Source organism: Cnephaeus nilssonii (assembly GCF_951640355.1).
Source record: "Cnephaeus nilssonii genome assembly, chromosome: 11".
Taxonomy (NCBI): Eukaryota; Metazoa; Chordata; class Mammalia; order Chiroptera; family Vespertilionidae; genus Cnephaeus; species Cnephaeus nilssonii.
Window position 1 is genome coordinate 21,949,732 of NC_137082.1, and position 15,664 is coordinate 21,965,395.

The window sequence follows — 15,664 nt, forward strand, 5'->3', positions numbered from 1 at the left end:
GTAGGTCAGACCTTTAATGGGTTTTGAGTTAAACAAAAACTGATGTTGGAGTAGAAGTTGCTTCATTTCTAATTGAATTAAAAACATTCCAGTAACCATTGTGAGCTAAAGGCCAGAGTTGTGTGCTGGATAGCCTGTATCCTTGAGTTCTTTTCCCAGTCCAGCAGAACTTTGAGGCCAGCATTTTTGGAGGAGTTTATTGAGATGACATGGTTTGCAAAATAAATATATTTCAGAGAATCTCCGAGGGATGGTAGGTTGCTCAGGAAATAACATTAATTCATCTTCTACATTTTAATTTTTTCAGACAAGCTTGAGAAGCAGTGTTTTAAAATCTTTCATAGATGTATGTTAAAAAGCCTATTACTGCAAACTTTACTCATTATAAAATGTTGATGTTCTAATTTTTCATTTATGAAAAAATGCATCTGATGACAGAGTAGCTTGAAGATTAATAACCCATACTACTTGGATGTGTTTGTGTTTTAACTGAAGCTTTTAGTTTGCCAAAGCCTGAGTTTCTACTCAACCTGTTTTTGTGGGGACTAGTTGGCCCAAGCTCATTTCATGGCTAGGTCAGACATGACGGCCTGTATAGGCTGGCAGATGAACCGTGATCATTTAAATTCAACTGACACATGAATAAATAGAAACCTATCTCAGAGAAATAACCAGAGTCAGTAAAGATAATTGAGGGAGATCCTTGTGAAGTCTTTGGAAGAAAATCCATCCTTAGAAGGACAGGCACCACCACAAAGCAAAAACAAAAACAGGCATTTAAATTCACTGTTTATTTAATCAGCTCAGTTCTCGTTTGTAAAATAAAAATATTCTCTGTGTTTATGAATATATGTAAACATTTTAATATAATAGCATATACCATTTGTCCTTTAAATAAAATGTCATATAATAAAATTTAAATGGACTCTTTAACGAAGAATTAAAGCAAGTTAAAATACAATATTTCAGGGCTTCTCAGACTATCTCTGGTATAAAGTACCAGCTTAAAAAATGTTCAATTCATTTGTGACCATTTCTTTTATAAAATACAAAACCAAACCCAAAAAGCAAAACCCAAACAAAACTGAAATATGGAAATGTGAATGAAAGATATAAATAAAAGCTCAAGTTTTTATTAGATTTAGCAGATAAAATTGTATCAAAAACGTAAGTATAAAAAATCATGAGGAAATAGAAAAATTCAAAGCTGTACATTATGTATTGAAAATGTACATATAAAGCAATTAATATATTAATAAAATAATTTAATTCAGGCTGGTAACAAACCCTGGTATACAGACTACACTTTGCGTACACTGCTTTTTTGGACTAGGCAACTAAATCACTTTAAAAATACAAATTATGTTGTTGACAGTATTACAGATGTCCCCCATTTTCTCTACTTTGACCCCCTCTACCCAGGCCCCACCCCACACCCAGGCCTTCATCACACTATTGTATGTCCATGGGCTATGCATATCCTATCTAATAAAAGAGTAATATGCAAATTGACCATCACCCCAACACACAAGATGGCTGCCCCCATGTGGTCAAAGATGGCTGCCCCCATGTGGACACAAGATGGCTGCCACAAGATGGGCAGCAGGGGAGGGCAGTTGGGAGGGACCAGGCCTGCAAGGGAGGGCAGTTGTGGGCGATCAGGCCAACAGGGGAGGGCAGTTGGGAGGGACCAGGCCTGCAAGGGAGGGCAGTTGGGGGCGATCAAGCCTGCAGGGGAGGGCAGTTGGGGGGGGACCAGGCTGGCAGAGGAGGGAAGTTGGGGGCGACCAGGCCTGCAGGGAAGGGCAGTTGGGGGAGACCCAGGCCTGCAGGGGAGAACAGTTGGGGGGGACCAGGCCTGCAGGGGAGGGCAGTTAGGGGTGACCAGGCCTGCAGGGGAGGGCAGTTAGGGGCAAACAGACTGTCAGGGGAGTGGTTAGGGGGTGATCAGGCTGGCAGGCAGAAGCGGTTAGGGGCAGTCAGGAAGGCAGGAAGGTGAGCAGTTGGGAGCCAGCAATCCTGGATTGTGAGAGGGATGTCCAACGGGCAGTCTGACATCCCTCAAGGGGTCCCAGATTGGAGAGGGTGCAGGCTGGGCTGAGGGACAACCCTCCCCCACCCCCATTCATGCACCGGGCCTCTAGTATGCATATAAGTTCTTTGGTTAATCTCTCCCTAACCTCACTCCCACCCCCCTTCCCTCTGAGATCTGCCAGGTCTGTTCCATGCAGCCATATCTCTGGACCTATCTTGTTTGTCAGTTTATTTTGTTCATTAGATTCCACATATAAGTGAAATCATGTGATATTTTTCTCACTCTGACTGGCTTATTTCGCTTGGCATAACAATCTCCACGTTTATCCATGCTGTCATAGAGGGTAAGAGATCCTTCCTTTTTACAGCCGCAAAGTATTAAATGGTGTAAATGTACCACAGCTTTTTTATCCACTAATTTACTGACTAGAGACCTGGTGCACGAAAATTCGTGCACTCATGGGGGGGAGGGTCCCTCAGCCTGGCCTGCATCTGAAACCCCTCAGGGGATTTCCATCTGCTGGCTTAGGCCCGTTCCCCGGGGGATCGGGCCTAAGCTGTCAGTCAGACATCCCTCTGGCAGCCCAGGAGCCCTCGGGGGTGTCTACCTGCTGGCTTAGGCCCGCTCCTGGGGGTATTGGGCCAAAGCTGGCAGTCAGACATCCCTCTGGCAGCCTGAGAGCCCTCGGAGGATGTCCGACTAGCAGCTTAGGCCTGCTCCCCTGGGGGAATGAGCCTAAGCCATTAGTCGGACATCTTTAGTGCTGCTGCGGAGGCGGGAGAGGGTCCTGCCACTGCCGCTGCACTGGCCAGCCATGAGCCAGATTCTGGCTGAGTGGGGCTCCCCCTGTGGAAGCTCACTGACCACCAGGGGGCAGATCCTGTGTTTAGCGTCTGCCCTCTGGTGGTCAGTGCTCATCATAGCAACCGGTCATTCCCTGTCGTTCCGCTGTTAAGGTTAATTTGCATATTACCCTTTTATTATATAGGATAGGCACTTGGACTATTTGCAGATCTCAGCTAGAGTAAGTAACGCTGCTATGAACATGGGGATGCATATATTCTTTATGATTGGTGTTTCGGGTTTCTTAGGATAGTTTCCCAGATTCCCAGAAGTGGGGTAACTGGGTCAAACAACAGTTCCATTTTTAATTTTTTGAGGAAACTCCATACTGTTTTCCACAGTGGCTGCACCAGTCTGCATTCCCACCAGCAGTGATGGTAGCCATTCTGGCAGGTGTGAGGTGATACCTCATTTTAATTTTTATCTCTCTGATGATTAGTGATGTTGAGCATTTTTTCATATGTCTCTTGGCAATCTGTATGTCCTCTTTGGAGAAGTGTCTATTCAGGTCCTTTGCCTATTTTTTAACTGGATTGTTTATGTTTCTTTTGTTGAGTTATATGAGTTCTTGATATATTTTGGAATTGACTCCTTATGAGATGTATCATTGGTTAATATGTTCTCTCATACAGTGGGTTCTCTTTTCATTTTAATGCTGATTTCCTTTGCTGTGTAGCAGCTTTTCAGTTTGATGTGGTCCCATTTGTTTATTTTTTTTCTTTGTTTCTCTTGTCCTAGGAGATGTATCAGTGGAAATTCTGCTATGTGAGATGACTGAGATTTAACTGCCTATGTTTTCTTCTAGGATTTTTATGGTTTTGCAACTTACATTTAAGTCTTTTATCCATTTTGATTTTTTTATTGTGTATGGTGTAAGTTGGTGGTCTAGTTTCATATTTTTGCATGTACCTGTTCAGTTTTCCCCACACCATTTATTGAAGAGACTGTCTTTACTCCATTGTATGTTCTTGTGTCATTTGTCAAATATTAATTGACCATAATGGTGTGGGTCGTTTTCTGGGATCTTTATTCTGTTCCATTGATCTACTATATACCTGTTCTTATGCCACTACCAGACTGTTTTGATTACAATGGCTTTGTAGTTTAGTTTAATATCCTTGATTGTGGTCCCTCTGATTTTATTCTTCTTTTGCAAGATTGCTGCGGTTGTTCGGGATCTTATTTTTTTTATTCCATGTATATTTTTGGAATATTTATTCTAGCTCTGTGAAATATGCTGATAGTATTTTAATAGGGGCTGTGTTGAATCTAGTTTAACTAGAGGCCTGGTGCATGAAATTCATGCATTTGGCAGGGGAGGGGGGGTCCCTCAGCCCAGCCTGCGCCCTCTTACAGTCCTGGAGCCCTCTTGCAGTCCGTTGCGCTCGCCAGCTGTGAGCCCAGCTTCTGGCTGAGTGGCATTCCCCCTGTGGTAGTGCACTGACTGCCAGGGGGCAGCTCCTGCATTGAGCGTCTGCCCCCTGGTGGTCAGTGCACATCATAGCAACCGGTCGTTCTGCCGTTTGGTCGATTTGCATATTAGCCTTTTATTATATAGGATAGGGATTGCATTTTATATAGATTGCTTTGGGTAGTATGGACATTTTAATGATTTTAATTCTTTGAATCCATGAACACAGTATATGATTCTACTTGTTTGTATCTTTATTTCTTATTTTAGTGTAGTGTAGTTTTCCAAGTGCAGGTCTTTTACCTCCTTGCTTAATTTTATTCCTAAGTATCTTATTTTTTTGTTGTGATGGTAAGTGGTGTTCTTTTTTAGTTTCTCTTTCTGAAAGTTCATTATTGGAGTACAATAATGCCACTGATTTCTGGGTGTTAATTTTGTATCTTGCTACTTTGCCGAATTCATTTATGAAATCTAACAGTTTTTTGGTGCAATCTTTAGGGTTTTTTATATATAATATCATTTCACCTGCCAGTAATGCGAGTTTTACTTCTTCCTTTCCAATTTGGATGCCTTTTATTTTTTGTCTTGTCTGATCACTGTGGCTTGGACTTCCAGTACTGTGTTGAATAAAGATGGTGAAAGTGGACAACCCTGTCTTGTTCTAGTTCTTAAGGGAAACGCTTTTATTTTTTGCCCATGGAGTATGATGTTGGTTGTAGGTTGTCATATATGGCTTTTATTATGTGAGATATGTGTCCTCTGTTTCCATTTTGCTGAGATTTTTTTAATTAAAAATTGGGTGCTGGAGCGCTGGCCCACATGGCTCAGTGGTTAGAACTCTGGCCCGTGCACCAAAGGGTGTTGGGTTTGATTCCTGGTAAAGGGCAGGTACCTGGGTTGCAGGTTGGATCCCTCCCCCAGGTCAGGGTGTCTGGGGAGGCAACCAATCAATGTGTTTCACATCGGTGTTTTTCTCCCTCTCCCCTTTCCATGCCCTTCCACTCTCTCTAAAACAACAACAATAAAACCAAAAAAAAACAGGAAAAAATATCCACAATCATTAGGTGCGAATTAAAAAAAAATTGGGTGCTGAATTTTGTTGAATGCTTTTTCTGCATCTATTGATATGATCATGTGATTTTCATCTTTCATTTTATTTATGTGATGTATCAAATTTATTGATTTGGGAATATTGTACCAACCTTGCATCCCCTGAGTAAATCCCATCTGGGCATGGTGTATGATCTTTCTAATGTATTGCTAGATCTTATTTGGTAATATTTTGTTGAGGATTTTAGCATCTGTGTTCATCAGGGATATTGGCCTGTAATTTTCTTTGTTGTGTCTTTATCTGGTTTTGGAATTAGGATAATGCAGATCTTGTAAAAAGAGCTTGCAAGTCTTTCCTCCACTTGAATTATTTGGAATAGTTTGAGGAGGATATGTGTTAGTTTTTCTTTGAATGTTTGCTAAAACTCACCTGTGAATCCATTTGTTTGCTGGGAGTTTTTTTGCTGGGAGTTTTTTGATTACTGCTTCAATTTCATTAGTTGTTATTGGCCTATTCAGATTTTCTGATTCCTCCTGATTGATTTTTAGAAGATTGTATGTTTCCATGAATTTGTCCATTTTATCCAAGTTGTCCAGTTTGTTGGCATATAGATGTTCATAGTATTTTCTTACAATCCTTTTTATTTTTGTGTTGTCAGTTCTTACTTTGCCTCTTTCATTTCTGATTTTATTTATTTGGGTCCTCTCTCTTTGTTTCTTGATAAGTCTTGCTGAAGATTCATCAATCTTGTTTATCTTTTCAAAGAACCAGCTCTTGGTTTCATTGATCTTTTATATTGTTATTTTAGTCTCTATCATTTATTTCCACTCTGATCTTTATTATTTCCTTCTTTCTACTTCCTCTGAGCTTTTCTTGTTCTCTTTCTAATTCTTAGTTGTAGGGTTCTATTGTTTATTTGAACTTTTCTTGTTTCTTCAAGTAGATCTGTAATGTTATGAACTTTCCTCTCAAGACTGCTTTTGCTGTATCCCATAGATTTGGGGTTGTTGTGTTTTCATTTTCATTTGTTTCCAGGAAATTTTTGATTTCTTCCTTGATTTCATTGTTACCCGTTCATTGTTTAATAACCTGCTATTTAATCTTCGTGTGTCCTAATGTTTTTGAGTTTTTTAAATTGTAGTTGATGTGTAGTTCCATGCCATTGTAATCTGAGAAGATACTTGGTATGATTTCAATCTTGAACTTGTAAATACTTATTTTGTGTCCTCACATGTAATCTATCTTTGAGAATGTTCCATGCGCACTTGAGAAGAATGTGTATTCTGCAACTTTGGGATGAAATGTTCTGTAAATATCAATTAAATCCATCTGATCTAGTGTGTCATTTAAGGTCGCTGGTTCCTTGTTGATTTTTTGTCTGGAAATTCTATCCAGTGATGTCAGTGGAGTGTTTAAGTCTCCTACTATGACAGTTTTGCTGTCTATCTTTCCCTTCAAGTCTTCCAGGAGTTTTAACAAAAGTATATTTAGGTGCTCCTGTATTGGGTGCATGTATGTTTACCAGGGTTATATAGCCTTGTTGGATTGAGACCATTATTATGTAGTAAGTTCCTTTGTCTCTTTTATAGCCTTTGTTTTGAAGTCTATTTTGTCAGGTGTAAGTATTGCTACCCCAGCTTTTTTTTCATTTCCATTTGTTTGGAAAAAATTTTTTCCATCCCTTTACTTTCTTCCTGTGTGAGTCTTTTGTTCTGAGGTAGATTTCTTGTGAACAGTATATATTTGGTCATGTTTTCTCATTCATTCAGCTACCCTATGTCTTTTGATTGGAGTATTTAATGCATTTACACTTAAGGTTATTATTGATAGGTACTTATTTATTGCCACTTTTATGCTTTATGCCTATGTTCCTCTCTCTTTCTATTTCTTCTTCTTACAACAGTTTCTTTAGCATTTCTCGCAATGCTGATTTGGTTGTAGTAAACTCCTTTAACCTTTTTTTTTTTTTTGGTCTGGGAAGCTCATTATTTCACATTCAGTTTTGAATGATAGCCTTGATGGACAGAGTAGTCTTGGTTTCAGATCCTTACTTTTCATTACTTTGAATACTTCATGCCTTCCCTTCTGGCCTGTAGTGTTTCTGTTGAGAAATCAGCTGACAGCCTTATGGGAGCTTCCTTGTAGATAGCTATCCATTTATGTCTTGCTGTCCTTAAGATTCTCTCTTTGTCATTAACATTTGCAGTTTTAATTATGATGGGTCTTGGTGGGTGGCATTTTGTGTTCATCTTGGTTGGGACTTTCTGTGCTTCCTGAACTTGTGAGACTTTTTCCTTCACCAGCTTAGGGAAAATTTCTGTCATTATTTCTTCAAACTAGTTCTCTATTGCTTGCTCACTCTCTTCTCCCTCTGGAACCCCAGTAATGTGGATGTTTCCCAAAGTTCCCTTAATCTTGCCTCATGCTTTTTAAGTGTTTGATTTTTGTTGTTGTTTTGTTTTTGCTGCTCTGACTAGGTATTTTTTTCTATCTAGTCGCTGATTTGATCCTCTGCTTTATCACTTTTAATTCCTTCTAGTGTATTATTTTTTAAAAGTATGTTTTTATTGATTTTTAGAGAGATAGGAAGGGAGTGGGATGGAGAGAGAGAAATATTGATAAGAGAGAAGCATCAACAGTCTGCTGCCTCCTGCACACCCCCTACTGGAGATTGAGCCCACAAGCCGGGCATGTGCCCTGACTGGGAATTGAACTGGCGACTTCTTGGTTCATGGGTTGATGCTCAACCGCTAAGCCACACTGACTGGGCTCCAGTATATTCTTGATGTCAGATATAGTATTCTTCATTTCTGACTGGTTCTTTAAAAAAAATTTTTTTTATTGATTTCAGAGAGGAAGGGAGAGGGAGAGAGTGATAGAAACATCACTGATGAGAGAGAATCATTGGTTGCTGCCTCTGTATGCCCCCCTTTGGGGATTGAGCCAGTAACTCTGGGCATGTGCCCTGACTGGGAATCGAACTGTGACCTCCTGATTCATAGGTTGACGCTCAACTACAGAGCCACGCCGGCCCAGGCGTGACTGGTTCTTATTCTTGGTTTTTATGTTTTGTTTTTTGTTGTTGTTGTTTTTTTTTTTTTTTTTTCATGCTGATGTAGTTCCCACTAAGTTCCTTGTATTTCTCACTAAGTTCCTTAAGCATCCTTATAACCCTTCCTCTGAACTCTATATCTGTAAATTGCTTTCCTCCGTCTCATTTAGGTCTTTTTCTCAATATTCCTTCTTTTCTTTTCTTTTTTTTTTTTTAAAGAGAAGCATTTTTTTAAAAAAAATCTTTTTATTGATTTCAGAGAGAAAGGGAGAGGGAGAGAGACATAGAAACATCAATGATGAGAGAGAATCATTGATTGGCTGCCTCCTGCACGCCCCCTCATTGGGGATCAAGCCCGCAACCTGGGCATATGTCCTGACCAGGAATCGAACCGGTGACCTCTTGGTTCCTGGGTCGACGCTCAATCGCTGAGCTACACCCGGCTGGGCAAGATTCCTTCTTTTCTTTGGAGGTTATTTCATGTCTCCCCACTTTAGTTGTCTGTTTGTGTTTGTTTCTATGTATTAGCTGTACGTGCTATGACTCCCAGTCTTCATGGGGTGGCCTTTTGTAGTAAATGTTGTGTGGAACCCATTGGTACAATTTCCTTGAACTTCTGAGCTATATGCTCTAGGAGAGACCCTTTTGTTTATTATTTGGGCCTTCCTGTTATAATTGGATCTTGATTGTTTTTGTCCCATTCATGGGTGGGATCTTCTGTCAGGCTGGTTGACTGTGAGGCTCAATGCCAACCAAATTGTATGAGCAGTTATACAGGTGCAGTCTCGAGGTAGTTTTTATACTTCCTTGTTTAAAAGTCTTCTCCTCAGCAAGTCTTCAGCTGGTAATTCAGGGTGAATCCAGACTCCCCTTTCTTACCCTCTTATATATATCCAGGCTGTACGCAGCAGCTCTAGGCAGTCATCTAGCTCAGTGCTTATATTACTATTTATATTGGAAAAATTAAATTCTGTCTCTTCTCATTTCTCACTTTCGAATAAGGTACAGATTTTACTTAACAGTGTGAATCTAGGTTTAAGTAGTTTCAATCACCTTACTCTCAGACATATCTGTGTTGATTTTTAAATGTTCAATTTTTCTTTAATATAAAATGTGTTCTGCCATTTTTATTGTTAAGCCAAGATTGCTAAAAACTTCTGAGAAAAAATTAGAAACTTTGTGGTATAAGTTGCTTGTAATTCATTTTATATTTCATTATTTATCTGTTGAGAATCTCAGAAATAATGCTTTCATAAAAATTAACAAGTATTTGCACAAGTGTTATTTGAATTTCCTGGTTCAGTCATATAATTTTGTTTGCATTTTTGTTTTACATTGTGCTATGGAGCATTAGGTTTTTCTTAAGTGTTTTTTCATAGACAGTGTGAAAATATATGTTGCTTTATTTGTTTAAGCAGCAATCTATAGATCTTTAATGTTCTTATGGCACACAAAAATTTGTAATTATGTTGAGGTGCTAGATGTGTAAACTAACCTTATTGTGGTAATCATTTTGCAGTAAGTATGAGTATCAAATCATCGTGTTTTACACCTTAAACTTACATAATATTGCATGTCAATTATATCGCAATAAAGCTGAAAAAAAAGTAAGCAACAATCTAAGTTTGATGATGTAGCCAGCATTGCCCGTGATTCTAAAATATCCCACAGATTATTAGCATTTGGTTTGCTGACAGTAGAAAGTGGTATTTAAGTTATATTGAGGTTTTCTTTAATGTAGATAAAATGAAAGATAAAATATATTTGGACTTGGTATGAAGTGTATTTACAACAGTTCTTTTGTTTATATTACTTCAGGCAAGTACTGTTAGTGGACAGGAAGATTTAAATTCTAGTCTTTTTATAGTCTTTGTATTACTAAGTTAAATAACTTTAAAATTTGTTTTTTTTTGAAAGCTATCTTTGCACTAATTTGTATAAGTTACATGGGTGCTAGTACAAAGGAATGCATACCATCTTTGTCTGTTTTCTTTTAGGGTAATTCCTCTCCTGCAATTACTTTTGGATGGAAATATGCTTTTTTTTCCAGTAGAAGATGGTAAACTTGGAGAATGACCATGGAGAAGGGGATGAGTTCTGGAGAAGGGCTGCCTTCCAGATCATCTCAGGTTTCGGCTGTTAAAATAACAGCCAAAGAGTTGGAAACAAAGCAGCCCCATAAAGAGAAGCGAGGGGGCTTTGTGTTGGTACATGCAGGTAAGCTCTATGTGAGTGAGTCAAAAGATGAAAATAATGTTGATTTTTTTCTTGCCTTTAAGTACACTGAGAATTGAATTTCACCTTAGGAGAAGGCACAGTACCAGAAAGGAATTGGAACCAAAGAGATTGACTTTGATAATTACCCACTTGGAAGATCTTGAAATGACAGCTCTTCTTATGTCTTCTTCACTCCACTATCCTATTATTTCTATCTATCTATCTATCTATCTATCTATCTATCTATCTATCTATCTAAGCCTGATATGCAAATTGTCCCCTTGGGAGTTTGACCGGGAGGCTGGGAGTTCGATCGCTCACTATGATGTGTACTGACCAGGGGATGGCGCGGAACAAAGGAAGGCCCCGGCCAGCAGCCGGCAGCCGGCAGCCGGCAGCTGGGGAAGAGAGGTCCCGGCCAGCAGCTGGAAGGAAGGCCCTGGCTGGCAGCTGGAAGGCCTCGATTGGCCCTGATCGCTGGCCAGGCCTAGGGACCCTACCCGTGCACGAATTTCGTGCACCGGGCCTCTAGTATAGATATATTTAGGTAGTATTAAAACCAGACAAAGTATTTTTTTATACTTTGGTTTGCAGTTACAAAAATAATTCTGTTGAAAAAAAATTATGACCTCCATATTTGAGTTTGGCCATCTTAGAGTCCATTTACACAGTTTTAGAACTAGTTTGCCTTTTTAGTATGATATGTGATGAATCTTAAAACCAGAGAAATTCAGTGGCTTCAGCCACATGGCTAGTTCCTGCTAAAGCCAAGTTGACAAACCCTTAAATGTGTCCTTAAGTCCCAATCTAGTGTGCTTTGCAATATATCAGCCTATAATCTCTACTTCAGAGGACAACACAGACACATACTGTGAAATTTATCCCTTGGGTCCCTTATCATTGAAGAGTCTTGAGTTACAGAGCTGTGCACCTCTGCAAGGTCTGTTCAATAGGCTATTTTTTTTTCTTTCTTTCTTTAGTCATTTTTTATTTGCCTGTATTCAGTTTCTAAAGTTTAGGACCTCTCTGAAAGAAGAAGGAATGGCTGCGTCTCCTTTTAACTTTGCTCAGACAGTCAAAGAGTATAAGAGCAAGGTTAGCTTTGACCTGGGATTGAGGAGTGGAATTATTTCTTCTTGTCAAACTGGTGGACTTCTGGGAAGTCTTATAGAATCTAATCCAGAAGAATTAACAAAAAAGCAGATATATTTTCATTTTCTTTCAAATGGTTGAGAAAATATAGGTTAAGTTTGTGTCAATCTTCAGCCTCACACAAGGACCTAGGAGGCTTAGAGATGTAGTTCTTAACCTTCCTTAGGTTGTACTCCTGTAGGGCTTTGGAGCCTGGGTGGGGATGGGGGTTCAGAACTTTGATTAGAAGCCTAATTATCACAACAGTTTAAGGACTCTTGTCTTGGTTTCTTTCTTATTTACTAAACAATTAACCTTTTTTAGGGAAACAAATTTCAGAGCCATTCTCTTGAGGAAGTTGCTGGGTGTTTAGTAAGAGCCAGGGACCAATAGAATTTCTAATAGGCAGTCATGTATATACCATCAATGTGGTTTCAGCGACACCCTGGGCTTAAATTCTAGAGGATGTAAACGTTTGGGTAGGAGTGGTAGTATTGGTGGTGCTTGTGGTAGTATAGGTATGCTGTAACACCCCTCAGCTTCAAATGCTAGTTAGAAACTAACTAGTTTTGTAAAGTTACTTTTAAGAATTCTGGATTCCCAAATAGCAGGTACTTTCTGTTGGTCAACTGAGAAGAACTTGAAGGGACTCTTTTCCCTGACACTACTTGGGCTATCAACTCCAGACCAAAAAATTCTTGACTTTGGAGACAGGTTTTTCAAAAGGAGGAGAGGTGACCTTCATGAAACTTCTTTGGGGACATGAGCTATTTCTAGTGCCTCTCCCCAGAGAAAAGTTTTTGAAAAAGAAGATAAGGCATGGTATTAAAAAGGCTTCTGGTGGAGAAAGAAGCAGTTATTAGACTTTTAAAACCACGTACAGTTAATATAATAGTTTTATTGTTACTAGAGCATCAGTTTGTAAGAACTATTTATCCTATATAATAAAAGGGTAATATGCAAATTGACCCTTATGGCGGAACAACTGGTTGCTATGACACGCACTGACTACCAGGGGGCAGATGCTCAATGCAGGAGCTGCCCCCTGGTGGTCAGTGCGCTTCCACAGGGGGAGCTCTGCTCAGCCAGAAGCCGGCTCAAAACTGACCAGCACAGCTGCAGTGGCGGGAACCTCTCCCGCCTCTGCAGCAGTGTTAAGGATATCCGACTAATGGCTTAGGCCTGCTAAGCTGTTAGTTGGACATCTGCCAAGGGCTCCTGGGCTGCCAGAGGGATGTCTGACTGCCAGCTTAGGCCTGATCCCCCAGGGAGTTGGACCTAAGCCATCAGTTGGACATCCCCTGAGGGGTTCCAGACTGCAAGAGGTTGCAGGCTGGGCTGAGGGGACCCCCTACCCCCACGAGTGCACGAATTTTTGTGCACTGGGCCTCTAGTATAATATAAGCAAGGTTTGTAACATTTTAATGAATACTAATAATTGGTTGGTTTGTTCCACTACAGGTGCAGGTTATCATTCGGAATCCAAAGCCAAGGAATATAAACATGTATGCAAACGAGCTTGTCAGAAGGTATAATAAAAACATTTCAGTTTTGACCATAAAGGAGCTTTACCTTGAAATTCAAAATTTTAAGGGTTGATGTATAAAATCATCCTTGGTTTGGACCATCAAATAATTTAGCTCATATTTGTGAAGTCTTTGTTTTATTTTGTGTTGTTTTATTCTCCAAATCATGCTTAGATCTTTCCCTTCCTTTCCCAGATTAAAATCTGTATTTTTGGAATTATGGACACATAATCATATATCTTTTAGTCTTTGCAAAAGCATTGAGCTCTGTAGAAAACAGCTCAAAGGCAGCCAATATGTCTTTCTGTGAAGGTAAAAAAAACACAAAAAAAACAAATGAAAATGGGTGCTTTTCATCCTGTACGTTTTCCTTCTGTTTTTCATCATGTAGTTAGTATCATGGAAATTCATTGTCATTCTTGAGTTAGCTTTGCCCTTGTACTGAGTTGTGTTTTTTTTCTCTTTGGTTTTTGAGGTTTTGCTAAATTGTTGAATACTTAATGTGGAATCAGGAATGGAATCAGAAGAAATATTGTTTGTTTTTATTTTGATCCTGACTAAATACTCTTATAGGGAAACCCTTCATTTACTTTTACTTAAATAGAATGTTAATTGCATATTGTATATCAAGTAAATGAATCTTTCAACCCTTTTTATTTCTATTTACATACCATTTAAAAGAAAGATTATACTTTGTTAGAGATCCAGGCTTTCTCTTATGAATGAAATCCCATAAATAAATAAGAATATTTTCTTATAGAGATTTTTAAAAAAATTTATATTAAAGCAAAAAGTTCTCAAAGTGCTTTTATATTTTTTGTCCTTAATTTCCAAAGTGTGAAACCTTTTCATTATCTAAAAAGAAAGGTTTTTCTTATGTAGAACAACTATAGTCCTAGAAACCTAATATATTTGGAGTATATACTCAGCCTCCTCAATTTATACAATGAATGAACTTCTTAAAAGTTTAATGCATTTCTGACTGATCAATGATTTTCTCTCATCCTTGATGTTTCTTTCTCTCTCTCCTTCTCTCTTCTTCTCTGAAATCAATAAAAAATATATTAAAAGTTTAATGCAGTTCTGTTTTTGAGTTTTCTCTTTATTGACTAATTTGGAGCTTTAATAGTTCATTTAGTAATTAGTCTTCCTTTTTCTTTCCTCTCTTAATTTATACTCAAGAAGCAAGGAAGCAAGGTGATTTTATAGATCTTTACTCTCTGTAATTTATATTACAAAAGAATATGATTTGTGCCTGGCCAGTGTGGCTCAGTGGTTGAGTATCTACCTATGAACCAGGAAGTCACGGTTTGATTCCTGGTCAGGGCACATGCCCGGGTTGTAGGAGGTATGGAGGAGACAGCCAGTCAATGATTCTCTTTCATTATTGGTGTTTCTCCTATCTCTCTACCTTCCTCTCTGAAATCAATAAAAATATATAAAAAACAAACAAAAAGAACCATGATTTGTTCATCTCACTATAAAATATGTAATAGTATAAAAAATGCTTTTGTTATATGTAGGTTTCCATCTGAGAATTCTGAAATTCCTTTGTAATTTGGAGTTGCTGCTTTCTTAGTTAGGGATGGGGAGAGTAGTAACAGTAAGAAGAGAAATTATTAGCTTAATCTGACACAAACTGAATTAATGTAATATGTATGGCCATTTGAATTGCCTTGTGATGAATGAAGTCCTTTCACTTACTAAATTCTTAGCCACTTTGTATTTAGTGGCTAGATTTTTTTCCCTTTGTCTTAATTTGAATAATATTAAGTGAACTATATCAGACATTAACTGAATATAAACACTTACTTGTTTTAAATCTAAATAGTTTATATTGTGAAGTATGGAATGGAAATAGTGATCATTTTTTATTAACGCTAAAAGTATCCTACACTTCTTTAAGCCTTTGGAAAATTTTTGGGTATGTTTGAGAAGTTGTGGTTTTACTCCCCACACCCCCCCCGTCTATTGAGTTTATTGGGGTGACACTAGTTAACAAATGTATACATATTTCAGGTGCAAGTTCTACAACACATTATCTGTGCAATGTTTTGTGTGTTTACCACCCCAGCTCAATTCTCCATCCATCACTATTTATCCCCCTCTTAACCTCCTCCACTTCCCCAACATGCCCCCCACAACTGTTGTCCGTGTTCATGAGTCCTTTTTTTTTTTTTTTTTGCTTAATTTCTCCATCCCCCCACCTCCTTACCCCTTGACAGCTGTAAGCCTGCTTTCTACCTATGAATCTGTCTCTATTTTTCTTGTTAGCTCATTTTGTTCATTAGATTCCACATATAAGTGAAATCATATGGTACTTGTCCTTTTCTGACTGGCTAATTTACTTAGCATAGTACTCTACAGGTCCATTCATGCTGTCACAAAGGGTAAGATT

General features: G+C 38.7%; 1 protein-coding gene across 6 annotated transcripts in view; it reads left to right on the top strand.

Moving 5' to 3' along the window:
• Window positions 1-15,664, top strand: part of TASP1 (taspase 1) — a 249,769-nt gene that overhangs the window by 8,510 nt on the left and 225,595 nt on the right. For all 6 annotated transcript variants that reach the window (XR_013814158.1, XM_079783747.1, XM_079783749.1 and 3 more), the window contains exons 2-3: window positions 10,390-10,609; window positions 13,202-13,269. Coding sequence is in view for 5 of the 6 variants with exons in the window: in XM_079783747.1 (XP_079639873.1) it covers window positions 10,465-10,609; window positions 13,202-13,269 (213 nt within the window). In the remaining variant the exon portion in view is untranslated. The remainder of the gene's footprint in view (window positions 1-10,389; window positions 10,610-13,201; window positions 13,270-15,664) is intronic.